The 22,975-nt window shown below is 42.8% G+C and overlaps 1 protein-coding gene across 7 annotated transcripts in view; it reads right to left on the reverse strand.

The window, feature by feature from the left end:
• LOC121594012 (myb-like protein Q) overlaps window positions 1-22,975 on the reverse strand; it is an 84,374-nt gene that overhangs the window by 53,650 nt on the left and 7,749 nt on the right. For all 7 annotated transcript variants that reach the window (XM_041916848.1, XM_041916849.1, XM_041916852.1 and 4 more), the window contains exons 3-4: window positions 9,671-10,296; window positions 9,414-9,578 (exon numbers count right to left, since the gene is read on the reverse strand). In XM_041916848.1, coding sequence (XP_041772782.1) covers window positions 9,414-9,578; window positions 9,671-9,901 — 396 coding nt within the window. In that variant the 5' untranslated portion in view covers window positions 9,902-10,296. The remainder of the gene's footprint in view (window positions 1-9,413; window positions 9,579-9,670; window positions 10,297-22,975) is intronic.

Consider the following 22,975-nt stretch of genomic DNA (forward strand, 5'->3'; position numbering starts at 1 on the left):
ATCTAGGTGGGGTGGTCGTTTTGGCACAGAGTATAACAAGCAAGCAAAGCAAACAAGAACGTCTTGAGCACATCAACATGTAGCGAGATATGTGCTTGTTGCAATCCCTTGCACCCATTGCAACCTACGGGCGAAGACGCCAGACACATACAAACGGCGTGGAAAAGAAAGACATGGGGCGGCAAACATGAAGAAAACGACGAGCTCGAGAATCAAACAGTGAGAGTGTTACAAATCCCTTAGCGTCTGTACATGAAAGGGGAAGGGGGCGTTAAGACCCGTACTATCGCACAGTCCCTTTTTCACCTGCCCACTCTCTATGTTTCCCTCTCCATTGTCTATGCCTTTTTGCTTCGTTTTATAGATTCATTCATAACATAACATTCAATCCAATCCAAATTGGCGTGTGTAAGCGGGCTAGTGATAAAGTAAGTAGGTAAAGTAAGGCAATAATGTGCTGGACGGCTGATAAATCCCTCAAACCGACGGGATTTTCTCCGGCAGTCTACAGAGGCGCCTCTTTAACGGACAATACATTTCAAATGATCTGGCAGTTGAGTGGTATTTGTGTTGCACAAATGACAACATGTATAAGAAGGATGTTATCAATTTCTTACTCTGTTTTGCGAGTTTTGATTGATATTCACACTTCACGTTTTGATTATTCAATGTTTTGAATCTAAATATCAGCTTTTACGCTTATATATCCTTTAAAAACCTTGTATGATATTAGATTGGAATAGCCGAACAAAATATATAAACAAAAAACATGTACAGTTCATATAAATTGTATAAACTTAAGTTTAGGTTTGTCCCATGCATTGCTCCAGAGAGCACTAATGCCTGGTTCACCAATTTAAACCCAATAAAAGAAATTTAGGACAGATCTAGGACAAAAGGACAATCTTTGTTGAAAATGCTGGGGTAACCAATCTAACACATAGCCCCATGGAAAAAAATATTCCGCTTAACAGATTTGTTCCAAGCATCAGGGATGTAAATCCAGAAACACAAAGCGAGATGCCGAAGATTCTGCTTCATTCAAAGATACACCTTGACAGAAACCAGGATACAGAAATATATTAATGACAATATCATAACACAGGAATGGCGAAATATACATAATTTTTAAATGAAGCTTTGTCATAAGATCGTTTTTTAACTGTACATCTGTTTGCAATTGGTAATTTAATGCAAAATTGTTAACAGAAATGAAACTAAAAAAAACATCAGATCGTGAAATCAGTTAGGTTCTGCATGAAAAACAAAATGTATTTAAAAAAGCGTACAGCTTCTCTTTAAAATGACTTTGTCTTTAATCTTCAATTAAAAACCTCAATTCAATGATAAAATTCAAATTAAGAACTCAATTTAATTACGCATAATCTCATACAAAGATATTGCTGGTAGCGATATTCAACATTTGCTCATGGAATTTGCTAGTCTATAAACATGATAAAAATAGTAGCACATTGTGCAATTGAAACCTATGGCCTCAAAAACTCCACGAAAATAAATCAAACCACCGCTATGCGGCACTTGCTGATGAAAAAGTAATGTCTCAATTTTGTTGCTTACTTTGGAGTGTTTGGATGCGATTTCTTTACTATTCCAACCGGCTGCCTCAATCGTATAAACTTTATAATGCGCTTGTAATGCAAAATTTCCCATTCTCCAATTAATATCACCTGGGAAAAGCCACAGCCACATCAAAAATCAACAATTTCCAATAGCCCATCGTAAAATTGAATTACAGACCCGCTTCGAAGTTTGGATCAGTTTTCTTTTGCATGTGTGTGTGTGTGTGTGTTTTTTCCAATCACACACACACACACACACCTCGGTCCCAATTGCCTGCGCACTGAAGATGCGACCCGGTTTCATGTCTGCCCGCGTCTTCGCCGATCGAACGTGGTGCAGCTGAAGAAAATCGACCAACACCTGCTGCTCACCGACGTGTGTGCTGCGCAGCCAGCGCAGAAAGAAATCTTGATTGGATGATCGATTGGGAAGATGCCGGGCGAACCCCATATGCTACCATATGCTGCCACGGTACGCGGTACACGTTTGGGAAAATGGCAGCAAAGACGTAAGAAAAGAAAGAAACAAAAGCACAATCACCACACCGATGTGCGCCTTGCTTTCCACTCGCTGGTCACAACAACGGCGTCTCCCTGCCGTGTGGTCGGCCAGGTTTCAACTGCAATAACCAGTCAACCACAGCCCGTTGTACACGCGTCACTCGGGGGCTCTGTCTCAGGCCTCCACCAGCTTCCCCCCCATCTCCCCGATTGGCTCCCCCAAACGAATCCACGGACAAACGACGTCCAGATGGTCGTGGTTGCGCAGTGGAAGAAAAGCACTGCAGCAAGAGGGCTAAAACTGCCACGAAGGAAGAGCAAGTGCAGCCCGCAAAGAGACTATGAGTGAGAGAGGTTGCGGTGTTGCATACGCTTGTACCTTCGTCTTTTTTTTTTTTTTTTTTTGAAGAATGGGGCACCTTTTGGGGCGTTCTGCACACTCGCACTGGTCTCATGATCTACAGTTCCAGATTCCGGTGCGTGCGTGCATCCCTCGAGCACGTACACGTGTTTATGGGTGTGAGTGACGACAAACGGTATATACGCATTAGCCTGTGCAGGGCAAAACTGAGGCTTGTTGCAATTAAATTAGCTTGCGGAAATTGTGGCAGAAACCCTGCCACCAACACGCACACACACACACACATAGACAGCAACATCCCAGAAGCCAAGGGCATTTGGGCTGAGGTGATCACGAAAACCACGTCGTCTTAATTCCTCGTTGACGGCGATAAAGCTGCGTTTTTGCTTTCCCAAATATTTCTCCCCGCCCGTGGTTTGGCCAGGTTTTCCAGATTAAAAACCGGACCATATGCTCGGGACCTAAGGATCACGACCGGTCCCGACCGTTGTTATTACCTGGCCGTGAGCAGGACACAATCTGCTGTCTCGCTTCTGTACACGTGATCACGGAAGGGAATAAGGGAATGCTTACAGGAAGGGCAGAGCATGGATGGATGAAAGCTAGGACAAGGTAACACACCACATACACACAGGGTCCTCCTCGAAGCAGCGTTGCTACCTGTTTTAAACCGCTCAGAGGATCCCGTTTCACCAGATTCCCGAGACGACGGTGACGGTGCACATGTTTATGGAACTGTTATATTGTTTGGGACCGAAATACCTTGCCCGTTTTTATGGGTATTTTTTTACATAACATTTAACTTAAAATGAGTAATTGAACAGCTTTGGTAGAAAAGATTGAATTCATTTTGTAACTTGAAACAAGCCAGTCTCAAGTCAAGTCTCAACTCGAATACCATTTTAAATGTCGTCCAACGCACGTTCGCATATTAAACACGCTGGCTTCGAATTAGATCAGTGGCAGGTATAATGTGCCACTGCCAAAAAAATATCCCCTTCTTTGCTCTTATTAACACTTCACGCCCCTTATTCATGCCCTGTTCGGTCGGTTTGTGCATGTTAACGCGATCACTCCGAACAACAACAAAAAAACTATCCAAACGCGACAACGCATGGTGGCGGCGGTGGCAATCACGGGCCCCCGCCATGAATTTTGGCAGCTTGCTGCTCTCTCTCTCTCTCCCGATCGTCCCTCGCCTGCCTGGGCTACCAAACCACGGAAACAGCACCATTACACGCACACACTGACGTACACTGGAGCCCCGACACTTCCCAAAAAGTAAGCTTATGTAGGTTTAGGTTTTCTTTGCCTGTAACATGTAGTTCTGCTGGTGTTGCTGCTGCCGCTGCTGCTGCGCCAGCCATGATCGCATTCTTACAGAGCGGATGCTAGTGCTGGATCGCCATTTTGAATTCGTGATACGAGTGTGAGAGCGAGAGAGAGAGAGAGAGAGAGAGAGAGAGAGAGAGAGAGAGAGAGAAAGAGGACGCGAGAAACGTGATCGCGGGAAGAATGGGGAGATTTTTTTTATTCGATTCCCGGTAAAGGGAGGAATGATGAAATAGAATCCGAGTTTCGTGTGTTTTAAAGGAAGTTTATGGGAGTTTTTACTTCGCCATGCCCGTAAAAATCCTGTTAAATGTCTTTTCTGTCGTCATACAACTTCTTTACAATAAGAATCTTGTTGTACCAATGAGCTTCTACTACATTGAATTTAAAACATATTTACCTTTCACTGCGTCGCGTTGCAAAACACAGATTGGAGTCAGCAACATTCGCTTCCACCCAAAATCAATCGGCCAATTGTTGCTGCTGCAATGTCCACTCACAATCCCTACGACACCACCTGCTTTTATTTTCCTTTGCCTCTTTTCTTCAGTCCGGTGTCAATAACAAATGGATCACTTGGTGGGCAGAACGCACCTGCCGTAAATTTACAATCAAATCACCCAGCGACGACGATGACACCCCGGCTACCGCACGGGGCACACGGTTTTTGCGAGACCTGTAGCGCGCTTTTCGGGGGCGCGAAGGGGCCACGTAGTTCCAGCAGGCGAAACCAAACACACAGCAAAAGCCAGGGATAAATAGTTCAGACCACTTTCACACACAGCCGGCAATACGGGCACCACACACAACAACGTCGCAGATTTCACGTCGTCGTGGTCGTCGTCGTGCCGCTGTCACTTTGTCGATCTTTTTTTTATGTGCACTTGACTATTATTGAGTGTTCGACCGGTGGACACAACCAAAACGATGAGTCGGATGTGTAGGGCTCATAGTAAGGTTTCTTTACGATAGGTTCGTTGTGATTGAATCTTACAATATTGTTTGTATGTAGGTTTTTAAAATGTTCAGAATAAGCTCAGAAATGTTTGCGTAGTTTTATGCAAAAAATAAACGTTAGAACACTTGCTAAATATATGAGTTAGGTAAAAGGGGGGGATGCCTTTCTTTAGCACTTTTCAAAACTAAAAAAGTAAGAAAAAAATTAAACAAAATTAGTTTACTAAACGAAAAGCAAACGGGCCAACACTCTCTTATGTTTTTTTAATTAATAAAAGAAAGTATGAATTATTATTTCAAAAAATCAATCAAAATTTATTTAAAAAACACAATTCGTTGTTAATCAGGGAAGTAAAGATAAAACTTATAAAATATCTCACAACACCCTCGCATTACCACAATAAGAATCTCAAACAGACATTCCAATTAGAATCACTCGATCACACCCCGTCCTCTTGTAGGGGTGAGGCTAAGGGATTAACAAACAAAAACATACAAACAAACAAAAGCTCACATCGTATTTAGCCGATCAGGGGAATTGGGGATGAACTTCAGGCTCGATGCAAAACACCAACTGCTAACACGTCACACGGTTTCGGCAGAGCCAATCCGGGAGCCAAATATCTCTGTTTTTGCCTTTGAAAGACGCGCGTGTCCACACAGCAGACCACAAGCTCACCAGCGCACTGGGTGCAAAATGAATGAAGAACGAATTTTTCGCACAGCGTCGAATGATCGATCTCACCATTTAAAACACGCACACACAGCGTCCGGCGACCTGTTTCGCTCCCTTTCCGGCGCACGCGGTACCGGGCACTGTTTGTCTCGCTTTCTTGTGCACTCAAGAGCACAGCGTGGAACGTGGTCGACGTGAACAATGACTACCACGGGGAAATGACGATGATGATGATGCACCGGCTGCTGAGTTGGTTGGGTTAAGGGAGCAGCACCACACACAAGAAAATAAAACAAAAACAAAAAATCACCAAAACCACATGCAGACAAGAAGTTTTTATACTGCGTCTCTCTTTCTCCCTCTCTCTCTCTCTCTCTCTCTCTCTCTCTCTCTCTTTCTTGACTGCCTTTCTCTGTCACGCTTAGTCGGCTGTCCCGTTCTATCTTTCATCCCGCTTCGCCCATGTCGCGCGAACCTTTTCCACTATTGCAATGATACTGGATAGTGAGTTGGGGGAGACGGTCATAGGAAGGAATCCATGAATGGGATGTCAATAGGGAAGGTTCTGTGATGATCTCCACATTTAAAAAATCTCTCCACACAGCACACACACACAAACGTGCATGTAACATACGTTGAGAGAAGTTTGGTACGGTGAGAGCGCGCATGCATGCATTGCGAAGAGATAAAAATGTACACATACATGTTTTCCAAACGTCACGTACAGCCACGCCGGAAAACCAATAGATTTTACGTCAGCAAACAGCGATTCACAACATAAACCTGCTAACTGACAGATGAAGCAAGTGAGAGAGAGATTGAAAGCGAGAGAGAAACCATCTAGAGAGCTTGTATAGAATAGAAGAATAGAAGAATAGAAAAGAAGCATAAAACAGACACCAGAAGCCGGTACAAAACCAATTGCATGTAAATGCTATGGTCTTTCTTGACCACACAGCTACATCACATCTTGTGGTACACACTCGCAAACACACACACACAGTCATACAAAATGGCACAATCAGAGCGAAAAGTGTATGGTAAGAAGAACAGCACGCACGAGAAACAAAACGAACTGCCGGTAGCAATAAATACCGGCTCGAAAACGCGACGAACGGTGGCATTGGATAATACATAATTTTATTTCCGATTCAATCCGTGTTCACGCTTATATGCCCCTTTACAGTGTCTCTCGCGCTATGTACAGTGGCAAGATTTCATTTCTTTTTCTTCTACTTTGGTTGTTACTGTCGTTGTTCTTGGCTCTTGCTTTGTCTTACTGTCTTTTACTCCTCCGTGCATCGGTTAATCGGTTCGTTCACAAGAGTAGAGAGCAGTCAGCACCAGCTGCCTGTAAGCACCAGCTCTGTAAGCAACGCAATAGTGTAGGCTACAGAGCGACACGACGAATGGCCAGTAAGCACAGACTTCACAGACGAACCTCACTATCGCGGCAACCAACGATGAAGCTTGCGAGCTTTCGAAAGCTTTACGGGAAATCAAAAGCAATCGGTTTCAATGTCAACCATACCATCTCAGCTATGTTTTGCGCAAAAGCGGTGAAAGACACAGTGGAAAAGGTACACAACAAAGTAAGCTACGATAGGCGCGTAGCAAAACAGAACACGGGCGCATCGTTTCCTTTCCCAAACCCCTGCGCTTCTTATCCTCCAATGGTTTTGCGTAATTCGAGCAGATGATGATGCCACTTCTTGACATAAGCACCGAAGCGCGCAACAGCTGCTTCTTTGCTCACTTTCTCGTCTCTATTTATTGCTTTCTCTTCTTCCCGCTCTACTGTGTCGAGCCCATTCTTACCGCGTGCAACCGCGGAAGGGAATGTTTGTGTTTGTTTCTATCACTTGATAAAATACATGCGAAACGCCTCACCGCCAGCCCTCGACTCACATATCACGACGCAAGGTAGAGTTAAGACGTGTTGAGATTTTTATTCCTTTATGACTGCGTCGTTCGCTGGCTGATTTGAGTTTGATTTGTGTTTACCATCTCCATCACCACTAGGCGTGTGTACGGTTGTGAGGGAGGTGCTAGAAGCCGCGGCTGGACATATGCTCATTTGCACACTCGCCGGGTGTGCCTGACGATGACACACCGGCAGTGGCCGTTGATGAGGTGTGCGGTGGATTTCATGTATTGTGCTGTTGGTGCTTCTGTGAAGATGTCAATGACACGGCGACACCGGATGGTGAAGCTAAGGCATTGCTTAGAAGAGGTAGAAACAATTCTTAGCATGCGTCTTTAGTCAGCATCGAATGTCCACCAGACACCTTGTACGAAGGAGGTAAAAGAAAGTGTTAATATTTTTGAAATTGTGGGTTCTATCCCTATCTCAAGAATCAACACATCTAATTTTAATCAAATGCATGAAATAGGACACTTTTTTACCAGTTTTAAAGCATTTTAAACGCATGATATCAAGGTTTCCATGTAAGCTTTAGATTTAAAATATAAAAATGACGATATGAAAAGGAGAAGTAAGAATAAACAACAAACATGGAAGTTGGTAATGAGCGAACGGCAAATCTTTTGCTTTTTTGCAAAAGACTAACACCTGCGCGTAACACGATCAAGAAGCAACATGACACCATGTCAATACACAGTTGCTTTCTTACGATATGGTAGAAAAAAAGCAAACTTAAGCAGCTGAATAATAAAGAAAACCAAATAACGATTGCTTTCGATTTCTGCCGCCAACTGTGTTCAAGGCGATTATCGACCACATGCAAATGACTCACTGACCGTTCATTTTTGCTTCTGAATGATTCTGATTCCGGTTTAGAGCTTTCGAAAAATATTAGTATGCAATTTGTTTTTATGAAATTCAGTCGATATAAAACTGTGTTGAAATTCTATTCCGAAAATAATACATCTCAAAGAAGAAAAAAATTTGCATAAAATGTTCTGCATTCTGCTTCTATGTTCACTTTCATAAACACTTTCAAGCTATGTTTATGCGACCAGTGTTTTCGCTGCAACATATATGTAGCACAGCTATGTTCGCTTCTTTTCGCCCTATCCAAGACAACACTCACCGTCAAAGGGGCAAAGCGGCAAAACTGACATACGCGTAGTACGCTGCTAGTGCCATCTAGTGAGAGTCTAGTGAGTTTTGAACTGAAAGCTTGAAGTAAGCTTTTCGTTCAATCTGTAAGCTTATTTTTATTTTTGACAGCGAAACCTGAACATTTGTCAGGTTTCACGGGATTTCATCCTCAATAGTTATTCATCACCGATAGAGCATGTGGTGCAGAGATAGGGAGGGACGGGTTTTCCCATTGCAAGCTACCATTTCGTATGAATTGAAAAGATAGTTCTTAACATTTTCGCACGGAAGGATTAACGGCTTCATTACGAAGCCGTAAGATCCTGGTAAACGTTATCTTAAAAAATTACCATTATCCAAAATCTGTACATACATACACCTAATGTTCTTCGGAAATGTTTGAGACGATTAATAACTTAATTTCATCACATGGCGCATCTATTTCGCCTCTGGAACTCCCATAATGCTCAAAACTGCTCGATTCGCGGGCAATTTGATCCCTATTTGTTAGAAACTGAATATTTACTACAAATCTGGAAACGTCAAAAATTTTGAACATATTTGAACAAATATTTTGTCCATAAATCAGAAAGTATCCTGATATATTAAATACTTTAAAATCTTGTCGTCGTTTGCCTGAAGTTATTTTAGACTGACTGAAAGGGCCGTAAATCGCAACTGCAAGATTACATTACAGTACAACAAAATACGTCAATGTGTATGACCTCTGGTAAGAGGTTGGCGACAAGGGTCTTGGATTATTCCAAAGGATCGACCTCGTAGTTCTGAATTCAGAGGGTTTATTGATATAATTGGTGCATATTTTACAACGAAAAATCTCTTCCCACCCAAATTAAAACTTTATCTACTAAACCTGGCACTGGGATCATTCATTTGATGTAGAATCTATCCTTTACATAAAAGGACGAAATTTGCACCTACCTGCAGCTCTGCCTCGGATACATCGATTTCCCCGCGGTACACGAACTCGATGATGAACTGCAAATCGGAAAAGCATATATCGGCCGGCAGTATGATGGTCGGATGCTTGCACGGGTTGTCCAGGAGAATTTTTTGAAAGTACGCCGAACACGCCGACAGAACCACCTGTTGCGAAGTGAGAGGAGGCCATAGGCAATGAATTTCATTTCGGCACACTGCCGGGCCCGAACGCAGGGCAGAACAACCGACCGCCTTACCTTGTGCGCCTTTAGTGAGTTGTATTCGCAGGCTAGCGTAACATCGACGAAGGATTGTGACTCGAGCAGCTCGTGGAACACGGACGTCATGTTTGACTGGTAGTTGTTCCATCTTAGACTAAAATACTGGTGCGACGACCGGGCACCCTTCGAGTACGGTGACGTCGCTGGATATGTGGACGAAGGTAAATGCGTCGGGGCGGGTCCCGCTGATGCTGCTTTGGTATCCATGGTTTTGATTTGTTATTTTGTTATTAGCTTTTTTCTGCTTTTGGTTTGGCTTTGCAACGTTTGCTCGTTTGCACCGTCCCTTGATTTGTTTTGTTTTTTGGTGTCAGTTGCAAATGGTTTGCCTTTTTGTATGCTTCAACGTTTCTTTTTTCCTTACACTTCTTCTTTTTCTAGGTTTGCTATGCAATTTCGCTAAAAAGTGTCTTACAGACTGACTATTTCTTTACTTTGTATGTATAGTTTTGTTTTTTGTTTTTTTTTTTTTTTTGGTTTGACTACGTATTTGACTAACTGATTGTTGGTTTCGTGGGTTGAATGGCTTAGATTGACTATCTAGTTACCACCGTGCACTGACGAAGGCGTGCAGCCGGTAATGATTTATGGCCTTATGGGTGCTGAAAATATATAAAGAAAAAAAAACAAATTAGAATTGCAACACAATTTAAATTAGCAATATAAGCATGTTTTTCCTTTTAATACTTAGTTTTAGTACATTCAATGTTTATAGGGAAGGCTGTGTAATTTTGTTTTAGCATATCAAATCCATTCTTTGCGTGGAGAAAGAACTTGAATTATTTCTTAACATTTTTTAATATCTTTTGCAATGTATTATCTATACTAAATTTATTCAAAAAAAAAAGACCAATAATAAAAAAGGCCCTTTTTTATACGGCACACACTTGAAAAGGAGACAGCACTAGTTCCTTGCAACATGGCAAAGAGAGGATGGTTTTCAATCGCGCTTCCCACATCTTCTCACATGTGTGAATTCCTATCGTGCTTCCTACACGGCCTAGAACGTCAGCGAATAGATAAACAGCGAATGAAATAGGAACCGAGGAAATCTACCCTTCGGACCAGCGCGGTTCGCGTTCCTCGGCTGGCGGGGACGTGCATCGCTTTACCTTGCCCATGTGTGTATACAAGACCGCAAAGGTGCCAAAGCAAATAACGTACTGCATTAGTAACTGTCAGCCGCTTGGTGGTGGTAGGTTAGTGCAAGTATACCATTACTATTTGCCACTGGAAATATCAACGCAACGGAAGCAAGGAAGTTGCCAAGGAGAGACAGTTGTTTGCCTTGCAATTGGGTGGGACAGCACTTTTATTCTAAATATTACTCACCAAACGCCCTTATCTAAATCAACATGGTAAACACGATGAGGATGCTAATGGAAAATAGTTTTCTCAAAGTGTTCATAAATAAAGTGATAGATAAAGACAAATTCAAAGTTATGTTTCGTTTAGAATAAAAAGTAATACAAGTTTTTTGTTTGTTTTTTATATTGTAGAAAACTTCTCAGTCGAATTACGGCTGATTGTTAACATTTTTAATCAAAAATGCAATTTAATCCAATCTGAATCTCTTTCCTTTTCTTATCGACATTTGTTTGCAGTCCACTTGCACTTATCGTGAGCACAGAATTGTTTTAGATTTGCCTTTGCCCATATCAAATCAACTTTTGCTACGTTTATAGTCGAACGGTGTTTCTACAAACTTTTTTATTCAAACATTTCTTACTTTTTTCACTGTACGTTTCTATCGTTTCTTTCGGCTCTGTTTTGCGGAAACAAAAATATAGAACGACACCCACACCCAACATTCCATCGACCATTCCCCCCACTTGGACACACATACAAACACAACCTTGCTTTACTGACCATCATTTTCGTTCGCTCATAAACAACAAGCTCACGCACACAACCATTTCGCCCGTCGTGGCATTCCGCTTCCGCGAAGCGCGAATTTCACAAAACGAGGTGCATTAGAAAAAACAACAACGCACAAACACACACACACGCACATCTAGTTAGAAAGAGATAGCCAAATGCCGGCGAAAGTAAGACAAAGAGACAGGATGGAGCACGAGGTCGACGAAAAACAGCATGTTTTTTTCGCTCTTTATTTTTAACCATCGTTCGCGCCGTCCGGCAGCTGTGTTGCTCTGTGCGTGTTTTTTTCTCTTGTTTTATTGTTTTTTTAAATAACATTTTGCATTTTTTCTTTCTATTCTCCCCCCGTGCTGTTGTTCCCGGCTCTTCCCATTGCGAAGAGAGTTGCTCTTTGCTGAAGAGAAAACTCCGCTCATGAAAGCGCAATTTTTCGCTATTTTTAAATCCCACAATTGTTCTCTGTCTCTTTCTGACTGTGAGTGCCAGCGTGGTTGATGAGTGCCGTTCGCAAGCCCTTTTCGCATGCCACTGAGGTACAACCACACCCGTCTCACTCTATCAAACGTTTCTAGTTGGGGTGAGTGTTGCAGTCTAAAGGTAAGAAAAAAAATCAACAATCACAAACTCTCTTCTTTCTTCCGCTCGCGGTACTAAACTCGTGCTCAAAATAGTAGCAGTGAGAGCAGTTTGTTGTCTCTTCTGCGAAAAGTACAAGCTTTGGTGCGATAAAACTCATATGGGTAATGGTTGCGATTGAACAGCGAATAAAGATGGTTTAAAACAACAAAATATAAAACATGGCACAAAATAAAAAGGGCTTAAAGAAAACCGAATTACATTGGGCAAGTGCACCAAGGAAACACCCAACACCCAAAAAATAAACGACCAACAAGACAAAAATATACTCAAAGATAATGACAAAAAATACCCTTCCCCCCATACTCCCTCACAAAACGGCGAGCAAAACAGATGCTCGCACCCATACATGTACAGCGCGAGAAGGGCGCTTGCCGCTCTCCCAGCCAGGGCATTTGGTGCGGGGGGATGTACTAATGAAACAGCAACAGCAGCAGAGAGGGTAACCGAACAAAACGAAAAAAAAGACAGTATCAACACATCGACAACAACATCAGCACAGCCCGGTCGTCGTGTCATGTGCTGCGCGCGAACAGAAGCGAATAAATAAACATGCGAATAAAAACAAAACTGATAATATATTCCAACCCATCCGCCAACGGAGCGCGGCGCCCAAACCCTCTAACCATGCTGGGTTGCCTGTCTGTGTGTGTGAGTGTGATTTGTTTGTCTCTTTCGCTCCACCTGGCTCGAGAGTAAATCATAATACACACACACACACGCAGTGATTTTCTCGCGCGACAAAATGCTAATGTTGGCTGGGTGTAGACGATTGCCTACTCAATGCCTGTCGCTGTTGTTGTTTTCTTTTGCCATCTCTCGATTCTATCGTTTCTAGCCTGTTGTTCCACACACAGCCCCCCCCAATACGTTGTTTTCGTGCCCCCCACCCTCCCCCATTGTTCGAGACCTTGGTTTTAACCCATAATTTAATGATGCGAGCATTTTGTTTGGTTTGTTTCTTTTTTCTTCTTTTCCGTGGCTATCACGTCTTAGATGGTGATTTGTTTTTTCCTTTTCTCTATAGCATTCCACTGCATTGAAGTGAGCACGTTTTCGTCTAGCTGCTTTTCGTTTCTTTTTTTGCCTCCATTCGTAACACTTTATGACCATTAGCATCACAAAAAAATAGGTTACCTTAGATTGTCCTTCCCTTTGATGGATTTATTATTCACATTCAGAGGGGGAAGCATAACACGTTTCATTCTACATTTACAAAATTTCAGAAAAAAAAAACAAATTGATATTATGGATATGTTTGAATGATTTTTTTATTCCAAAACTATTGTGTTCTTCAACAAAATTGAGTATATTTTTTCACATTAATCTTACACCAACAACAGAGAAAGCCAAACGTTTCCTGCTGCAGAGCGTTCTACCCGTACGTTCAGGCTAGCTAACAGACAGATTTTTGTAAATATCGCCAGTACATGCAGCATTTGCTGTGCCGGCAGAAGTTGTTTAAAACTTCCATCCAGTCATTCGCGCAGCAGGTGTTGTCGTGTCGCTTATTTTATTTAATACGTTATACAATTTTCAATTTATTCTTCCTTCAAACGAATGTTTCCCCCCAATATTGTCCTTGACTTTTTTGGAAATAATTTTGGAAATTTCGAAAACTTTGTATTAAATTAAGCATGTATGTAGACTTTCCTGTGCTCGCAGCAAACAGGCTGCCAGCCACACAACACCAAAGTACATAGCCGCCACCATCGACTACCAGGCAGCATGGCAACGGGGTGGTACGGGAAAAGTGTATGCATTTCTTTTGCAATTGCAGTGCCCTCTTCGTACTCGTGCGAGGTAGAGGCAGGCGCTCGCAACGCCTCACTTACTTTTATTGCAACCCCGTTAGACAACCACCAGTGTATGCATACACACAAAATGAACATTAGAAAACATTCCACCGCACGCACGCACACAAATGCATGGGTACCGGGAGGCTCCCGCGCCTACCAAGCGCATATACCAAAACCAAAGTAAGCGATGGAGCGATCAGACAAAGATAGCCAAAGTTAGAACAAAGGAATGTCCGTGACACCCAGCTGGCTGGTGAGGGGCGGAGTAGGGCACGGCAAACGAAGTATGTGTGTGTGTGTGTCTGTGGCAAGCTAAAATTCGGGTAGCAACGCATGGCCTACTACAAGCGTCCGTGGAAAGCAGCATGGTGCTGTGCAAGGTTTGGAGAAAAAGCGAAATTTTCCTAGCTTTAGCCCTTTTCGCACCCTCCCCTTTTGCACCATTTGCACCCAAGCATACCTGCCCACCCTACTGTGTGAGCCCTTTACCCAAACATACAAACACACACACACACGCATAGCATCATTTCTTTGCAGTTTTGCACCAGCGACACCGTCGACTCTGTTTTTCAACGCTTTCACCGTCGGTTTTTAAACAACTCTCAGCCAGCATGCACGGGGTAGTAGTAGTAGTGGTGGTGGTAGTAGCAGTAGGTCCTTTTTCCGTGGCCGGGCCATGTGCGCCGAGCAGTGCTGTGTCGGCAGAGCGTACGAGCGAACGGTGCAGCGCACAAGGGTGGAGAAAATAGACCCACCCGCTGCCTTCTTCCCGAACCTTCCGGGCCGCCCGCCTTCTAGGAGGCAGAGCAGCGGCAGCAGCAGTAGTAGTTGGTGGCCCTCTGAACACCCATGCCCAACAGCTCCTCAGCCCGCGCATCCCACCCACTAATGCCGAGCCCTTCCTCCGTCCTACCAAGCAGGGGCCGGTTGCTGCTGCAACGAAAAACCCGGAACCCGAAAGGGAAAGAAAATAGAGAGCACGAGAGCACGAGTGTGAGAAGCTTAGAGCCGGGGAAAGAGCAGAGTGCTTGGGGAGCAACACGCATTCAACTCAACGCGCACGCAAACACACACAAACACACACACAGACGCTGTGCCACTGTGTTCACCATTCGGTACCGTTCCTTCCGATTCCACAGCACAACCGAAAGCGTACTTACAAGGTGGAAATGGAAAACTGTGTTGCCAAAGCTGGGGAAAGAAAAGAGAGACAGACAAGCAGTGCGCGGCTTAGAATAAGCGAGTGCAGCGCGTGGAAGTATTGCAATAAAACCAACCAAGCACCAGAAACCGTGAACTCTAGGCCCGCGATGGTCTAGGTGGGTATGGTGGGTGGTTGCGGGTTTGGTAGTAAAAAGCGGACTTTTCGAGGACTGTCGGAAACAGCACCGCACACAAAACACAACGAGCAGCAGCAGGCACCAGAACGGGCTGAGAGCAACCGAGATCGAACGTCAGCAGAACGGGTGTGGGCGGCAGCGAAGGGACGCTGAAACGCGATATAGCATATGCGATGTTGGGGTGGGGGATGGTGTTTAAGGGATACCAGGTTAGATTGTCCAGAGAGCGCCGGGCATGGTTTGCCCGTTTCGTGGAACATAGGTGGAGCACACGATGGACTCTCCCGGCTGCCTACTACTTGGACTGCAACAACATCACGTACTCCACCATTCTCCAGCGCTCCCACATTACTGCTGTCCTGCCAGCCAACATGCCAACAACAAGCTGGCTCGACGACGACGGAAGCAGGCAAACAGAAAATCTTCAATACTTTATCTTCTATTTCTTTCTTTTCATCACACACACACACACACGTACACGTTTTTTTGTTTTCACATTTCTTCCAAAAAGTATATACCTAAATGTATGTGTCTGTGAGTATCCTTTAGTATACAATTCTTCGACTGGAACCCAAAACAACAATAAGAAGAGCACAAAAGGAACGATCTTTGGCGGGAGAGGAACAGTAAGCCAGCGGAATGCAGGCAGGGAGCCGCAGTGCGTTGAGAAAGAAAGGGGCTTTATTGTAAAAGCACGCTTTTTAAGATTACTTTTGCGTTTTCCGTTACCGTCTAATGCTCTACCTTCCCACAAACGCCGCCGCTTCCTTCCCCACTCGTCATTTGAGTTTTCTTTTCATTATGATCATCGCCCTTTTTGCTCTTTTATTTCAAACGCACCCCCATTCTAAAGAAATGCTGCGATTGTGTGTTGTTCGTTTACATTGTAAGGAGCACTTCCTATTGTGTTCGTAACATTGTTTTGTGGGTTCTTGTAAAATTCCTATCCTTCCCAAGTGGGTTTTGCAGTGGTTTTCGCATTTGGAAATCGTAATTTTCTCGCGACTGTACAGTTTTTTTATCAAATTGAAAAGTGAGCCTACTGAAAGTAGGTCTGGTTGAAACACTCTAGAGGTAGTAATTTATGTAAAAAAATATCTTCTTTAAGAATTTGGTGGCAGACCTTGACCGACGACGGTTTAATCCGTCACTGTTTATAAACAATGCAATAATGTAGCTTTAAATTGTAATAAAAAGTAATGTAGCGTAGGAGGTTTGTACGGAGTGTTTATCATTTAAACCGTCATAGCTCAGTCTTTCTATGAAAAATTCAAAGAAAGAAGAATCTTAATACTTTAATTTTTCAACATTCTACATCAGACTTAATGTTCTTGTTGTAGTTATTTGTAATTCAACTAGAATACATATAGACAATGCGCAAAAAATCTCGTAAACAGGAAAATAAATTAGAAGTAATCCTTCACTTCAGCGATGGCATACTCAGTTGAACGATCGGGTCAAAACGCTACTTAAAATAGTAGCAAAGGCTGCAACCTAGTTTTTATACCATTTTATATGATACAAAAATTGGATTGTTAGCAGTTCCTTTCATATTACTTGTTACGTTACGTTACTCACTTACTACGCTTTGCGGTCTTGGCCTGCCTCAGGAGAGTCCGAAACCGCTCACGGTCTCGCGCCTTCGTCTGCCAGTCCGTTATCCCAGCCTTAATGGCGGACGCCTCCACGCCATCTTGCCACCTCAATTTGGGCCTACCACGCCTCCTCTGTCCTTGTGGACGGCCTAAAAAGACTTTACGGGCTGGGTCGTCCGTTTCCATGCGTACAACATGGCCAGCCCACCGGAGCCTGGCGAGCTTGATACGCTGCACGACAGTGAGGTCGCCGTACATCTCGTATAGCTCGTCATTATAGCGGCACCTCCATTGTCCTTCCACACCTACGGGGCCAAGTATCCTTCTGAGCATCTTCCTCTCGAACGCGGCTAAGAGGGTTTCGTCAGATTTGGACAGTGTCCATGTCTCAGAGGCGTATGTGAGTACCGGTACTATATAGGTACTATATAGTCCCAGCTTCGTCCGTCACGACAGGTTCTTTGAGGTGAACTAATTCTTCAGGCTGTAGAATGACCGGTTGGCAGCCAGCATTTTTCCGCGCAACTCAGCTTCCATGCTGTTGTCGTTGCTGATATTTGACCCAAGATAGGTGAATTGTGGGACGAATTCCAAAGTGCGTTCACCTATCTGCACGTCACGCCTACGTAGATTCTGATTATTTATTAGTCCGCTGATGTTGCCACCATCAGTTTGGTCTTTGCTTCCTTTATCTGCAATCCGAGGCTCTTTGCCACCTGCTCGATCCCTTGGTAGGCTTCTGCTACATAGGAGAGCCGCAGACTAATGATGTCTATATCATCAGTGTATGCCAGGATCTGGGTTGACTTATAGAAGATGGTTCCCGTCGAGTTCCACCCTCCACCCTCGAGTCACGGATGGCCCTCTCTAGCGCCAGGTTGAATAAGAGACTAGCAAGCCCGTCCCTCTGGCGCAGACCTTTGGTGGTAGCAAAAGGTCCTGAGAGTTTTCCATCCATCCTCACCTGGCATGTGACGTTGGTCATAGTCATTCTAAATAGCCTTATCAGTTTGGCCGGGATTCCAAAAGAGCTTATAGCGTCATACAGTTTTACCCTGGCTATGATATCATATGCGGCTTTGAAGTCAATGAAGAGATGGTTTGTGTCGTGTCTGTATTCAGCCATCTGCTCCAAGATCTGATCAGTCTGATCTTCATCCAAGATCTGATCATCCAAGATCCAAGATCTGATCTTCATCCGCATGGTGAATATCTGATCAGTGGTTGATTTTCCGTTTCGGAATCCTCTTTGATAGTTTTCGACTTGTTACGTTACAACAGTCAAATTATTAATGCCAAATTAATTAAAATTAAAATTAATTTTGCCAAAGGTCACTGATATTTCCAAAAATTCACCAGGTAACAAAAGTAGGTTGATTTATTCATGGCAGAATAGTAAATTTCATGTTCTTAATGATGAGATCTTAATTATCAATATTTTTGAGCTAGCATTGCTTATGAACAGCATTTACGTACGATAGAAACTCTCTTCCTGCTAATCTCCTTAGAAATCCCTTATTTATTATGCGGACCAAAAATCAGAGCTATTAGCTCACCTGCAAAAAGGGATTTTATTATGAGGTAAAACGAATTTTCATTATTTTTTCTAATCATTTTACTAAACAACAAAAAATTGTACAGAATGAAATGCTCAATTTCAGCAAAATACACATTTTAATGTTTGTTTTAGGACTGGAACAGCGTTGTGAAATTGTTATCTTCTTTGTGCATACATGCATAGAGAGATGATAGAGGAAAAGGATTACGCAGATAATGGCGATGGAAAAATGGCGGTCTGACATTTAGTAGATACATTTGCGAAGTAGTAAATGTCTTCATAGTTCACGTGACCGGCATTGACTGACATGTACTGTAAAAGCAGAAGTGTAAAATAAATTTTGGCTTCAGCGGTCGCGGACCACATTCGGGGATTTTAAAAGTTTTTTTCACAATTGGTTTTTACGATTATTCTTTCAAACATTGTTAATATGTCTTGTTATTATGTCTCCGTATTTGTCTTTTCAAATGTTTCACAGTCTATTGTTTTCGTAGCATAAATCAAATAAATCCGAATGATGAAATAAGTGATTGTCGTCCATTATGAATAAAAAACAAAGTACTTATAAATCCTTTTCCATTTAACACGAGCTGCTATCATAAGAACATGATTAGACTGACTTTGCATGCACATTATTGAACAGCTGAACAGATTCATAGGCAACAACCAATAAATTTGTTTTTAAATAATATAAAAGTATATGTTTAAACTAAAAAAACAGCAAGCAATAACGTCAAACAAAAACGCAAAACGAAAACAAATGCGCATTTTAAAAGCGTTTTGTTTTACGGCCAGCTGTTGTCGCAGCTATTTGGGCCAACGCAGGGGGGGGGGGGGGGGGGGCAAAATAGCAACAGCATAAACAACACCACCAACACTATCAAAGAGCGGCCCCGTCCCTCCGCTGTTGATGGAACGAACGAAAATATATAAACAAAAGTAAGCGCACAAAATGGATTAAGCGAAAAAGTTGTCATAAAAATTGCTTCGGCGGCAGGAAAAGTGGTAGACTTTAGGAAAATAACACCAGAAAACACTGACAAAAGCGGGGCAAAACACAGGGCAATAAAGGGGGTGGGAGTACACAAGCGGGCGGTAAGGCGAAGGGCTGACATGAAGTGTGCCAAGATTGCAAAAAAGGAAGAACAAACAAAGAAAAGCGGCGGCGAGTGGGTGGCGTACTCATATAAAACGGGCACATGATATGGGTAAGGGGTGCTGCGAGTAAGCATTGCAGGAAGGGGCACCCACGCGTATCCCCTCCCTAATGCACACACACACATGCACACATACACAGCCAAACAAACATGCACGTATGCTCGAATGAAAGAACCGGGGGAACCATATATAGACAACAGCGGGAGGAACCGCGAATGGAACGCGCTGGTGCTGTTGTGTTGTTGGGCAAGACATACCCAAGTCGTTTCGAGCAGAAATCGAAGTAAACAGCAGTGGCAGCTAAAGCGGAATACTAAGAGAGAAGCGAAAACTGGCGCGCGACAGAAAGAGAGAGAAAGAGAAGAGAGAGAGAGAGAGCGCACACCATCTAAGAACCAGGCAAAGGAAAGGACGTAGCAAACGCGGAAAACGCGCGAGGAATCGGAGGAAACAGCAAATTTGGAAACCCAAGGAATGTTGCGCTGCACGAACGGCCGGGTCTGATGAAAATCATGCGGCCAACAAAGCAGCCACGAGGCCCGGGGTTCCGAAGTGGAAACAGAGAAAAACACAGTGTGTGCAGCACAAGGAAAGATCGATCGGCACACGCGAGACGCGATAAAAGCAGACGAAGGGAAAAGGAAAATGTATTTCGGAGAAGGAACATTTCCTCCCCATCTCCATTTGTACTCTTTGCCATTTTCCATTCCCTTTTCCCCCTGGGGGAGAAAATGAAACGAAATGGAAGAGAAAGAAATTTGGATGTGCAGAACAAGCGCTGGGAAGATGATGGGGCGAACCAACCTCCCCCCTCTCCTCAGGAAGGAAATGCTGAAAATGGAAAAACGTGAGCAACTCGACCAACAACAGGGCGAAAAACAGGCGAGGAGACGAAACGCTCATGAAAAATGTGTAGATCCTAATTTTCTTTTCCATTTTCCACGGTAAGTCGTCGTCTAGGTACACACACACATACACACACACACATGTACATAACGTATGGGGCAATGTAGGAACTGGAACGTTATTTCCACCGGTCTCCACCATATGAAGCTTTTCGGGTGGTCCAAACCGTGTCCGTTGGGTGTGCGCGATCTTAACGGAAAGCACACACAAACAAAAACACACATACAAATACATTTGCTATCTTCCTGTTTTCTTGGGAGCTTAAGAAAGTCCGTACCACCCGGCAGTCAGTGTTCCCTGCACCGTAACAAAGCATGTTCTGCAGCGGTCCGCGTGTATACTATGTACAGTGCGTTTCAATTTATGCCCTCATCACATAGCTGAAAGGGAATTGGGCAGTTGAACTGTTTTGAAAGGAACGAGAACAGGTTATAAACATCATTGAGCAATCATGAAATCTTCGAAGATTGTGAATCTCATTATGATTATTTACATGATCTATTTTGTAGATTTACATCTATTTTGTGAAAGAGTTATCTCTAAAGGTAAAAACTCCTTGAAATGTAAACTCCTTAAAATGCGTAATACTTGGAAAAATGAAGAATATTTGAAAATTTCAACACATCTTCCATGTTTACTTTTTTCAGCCATTGCAACCTACGTGATGATGCCGGCCTTCTAAAGGTTTACAAGGCTAATCTGTATCAAGTTACTGAATATCATATTCAGTAGACCACGTTCGGTGCAGTAGAAACCAAAACGCCTACCATATGAGATTCTTTAACATAATATTAGTCGTGTTTTCACAATAGTGATGAGAAAAATAAAGTTTTCGTCGGAATCGATTCCGGCTAGCTCCGAAGTTTTCTAAAATAGATTCCGGATAGTAGGCCCATAATCAATTTCCTGAATCGATTCTGGAATAGCCCCCGGAATTGATTACGGCTCCGAAATCAGAATCGATGGATAGGTCATATTACTAGCTGCCACCACTATTTCACAGTTTATTGAGTGTTTTTATGAATTCTAGCAACCTGCGGTGAACCTTTTTCGAGGAATTCAAACTATTTATCGCAGGATGGATAACACGAGTATGTCTTTGCTTTCACAAGCCGAGAGAGTGTTATTTTCGTGTTTGAACATATTTTTTATAATAACTTCTAAATTCGAAATATTCTAACAGTGGTATACTTCGAAATATTCTAACAGTGGATCCTGTATTGCACGAATTAGTTTGTTAGATTACGATAATTGTATCCAACGAAGATTCGTGGTATGTGAACGCAAAAATATTGATGAATCTTTTTTGACATTTTTTATGTTGGAATAGAAAAGATTTGTGAACAAAGATATGAGCAGTGTACCTATTCACAAATTTTCAAAGATTCACAAGAATACATCTCCATATTTAGAGGGAAGGTTTGATCGTATTGATTAAACATTCGATTAAAGCAAATTCAAACTTCCGATTCCCTTTTAGTTCGACGATCAATTGCATCTTCTGAGGACGTAGCTAGACATAAAATTGTAATATTACTGGAGAAAAATGTTAATATATAAAAAAAAAAAAATTAAAAAAAATATATCTATGGTAGGCCAACATTCTACAAAGTCACTCATAGGCTGCGCTCTGGCACCAATCGGACACGACATCCGACTCAAACAAACCCATATAATCATATGGAGGTGCACTTTCAGACACGAACAAACAAACAAGACAAACATGTCAAATCCCATACATTTTGCATGTTCGATGTCATGTTCGATTGGTGCTAAAGCGCCGTGATAGGCATACCTATCTCCAATTGATCGGTTCTGTCTGTATAAAATTAAGGTCAGAAAAAACAGGACATTCGGGATATTTAACCTACATTCTAATCGGTCCAGTTCAAGGTATGAACTCATGATGGGCAAAGATATCATGAAACTTGACGATCATGTGTACTTCAGTTTCTTTTCTTGAGATTAAATTTATTGCATTACTAACAAAATACATGCCATGTAGTGTATTTAATGTAAAAGTAATCTTTAACGCCCCAAACAAATCACACAGCGAATTTTCGATTAGTGGCGTTCCATGCGATTTTTGCCATCGGATGGTTGCTGGATGGCCCGTATCTTTGAAGGAAATCTTGTAATCTTAAGAAAAGTGCAACAAAATGCTGTATGCAACAAAATGGTGGATAGAACATACTCTAAAAGTTATGTATAAATATAAATATATTGTTTATACAAATTGTTTATACTGATTGTTTAAAACCCATGCACAGCATTATCGCACCCTGGAAGCGATACTTTTGCAGCGGACTGTTGTGTGTTTTATCGTCCCATTTTCTTTCGTTGGTCTTTTCCGCCCCACTGTTCCCATTTCCTCCCGTTTCGCTATTTTCGCTCTCACTAGACATTGC

Source organism: Anopheles merus, chromosome 2L, assembly GCF_017562075.2.
Source record: "Anopheles merus strain MAF chromosome 2L, AmerM5.1, whole genome shotgun sequence".
Taxonomy (NCBI): Eukaryota; Metazoa; Arthropoda; class Insecta; order Diptera; family Culicidae; genus Anopheles; species Anopheles merus.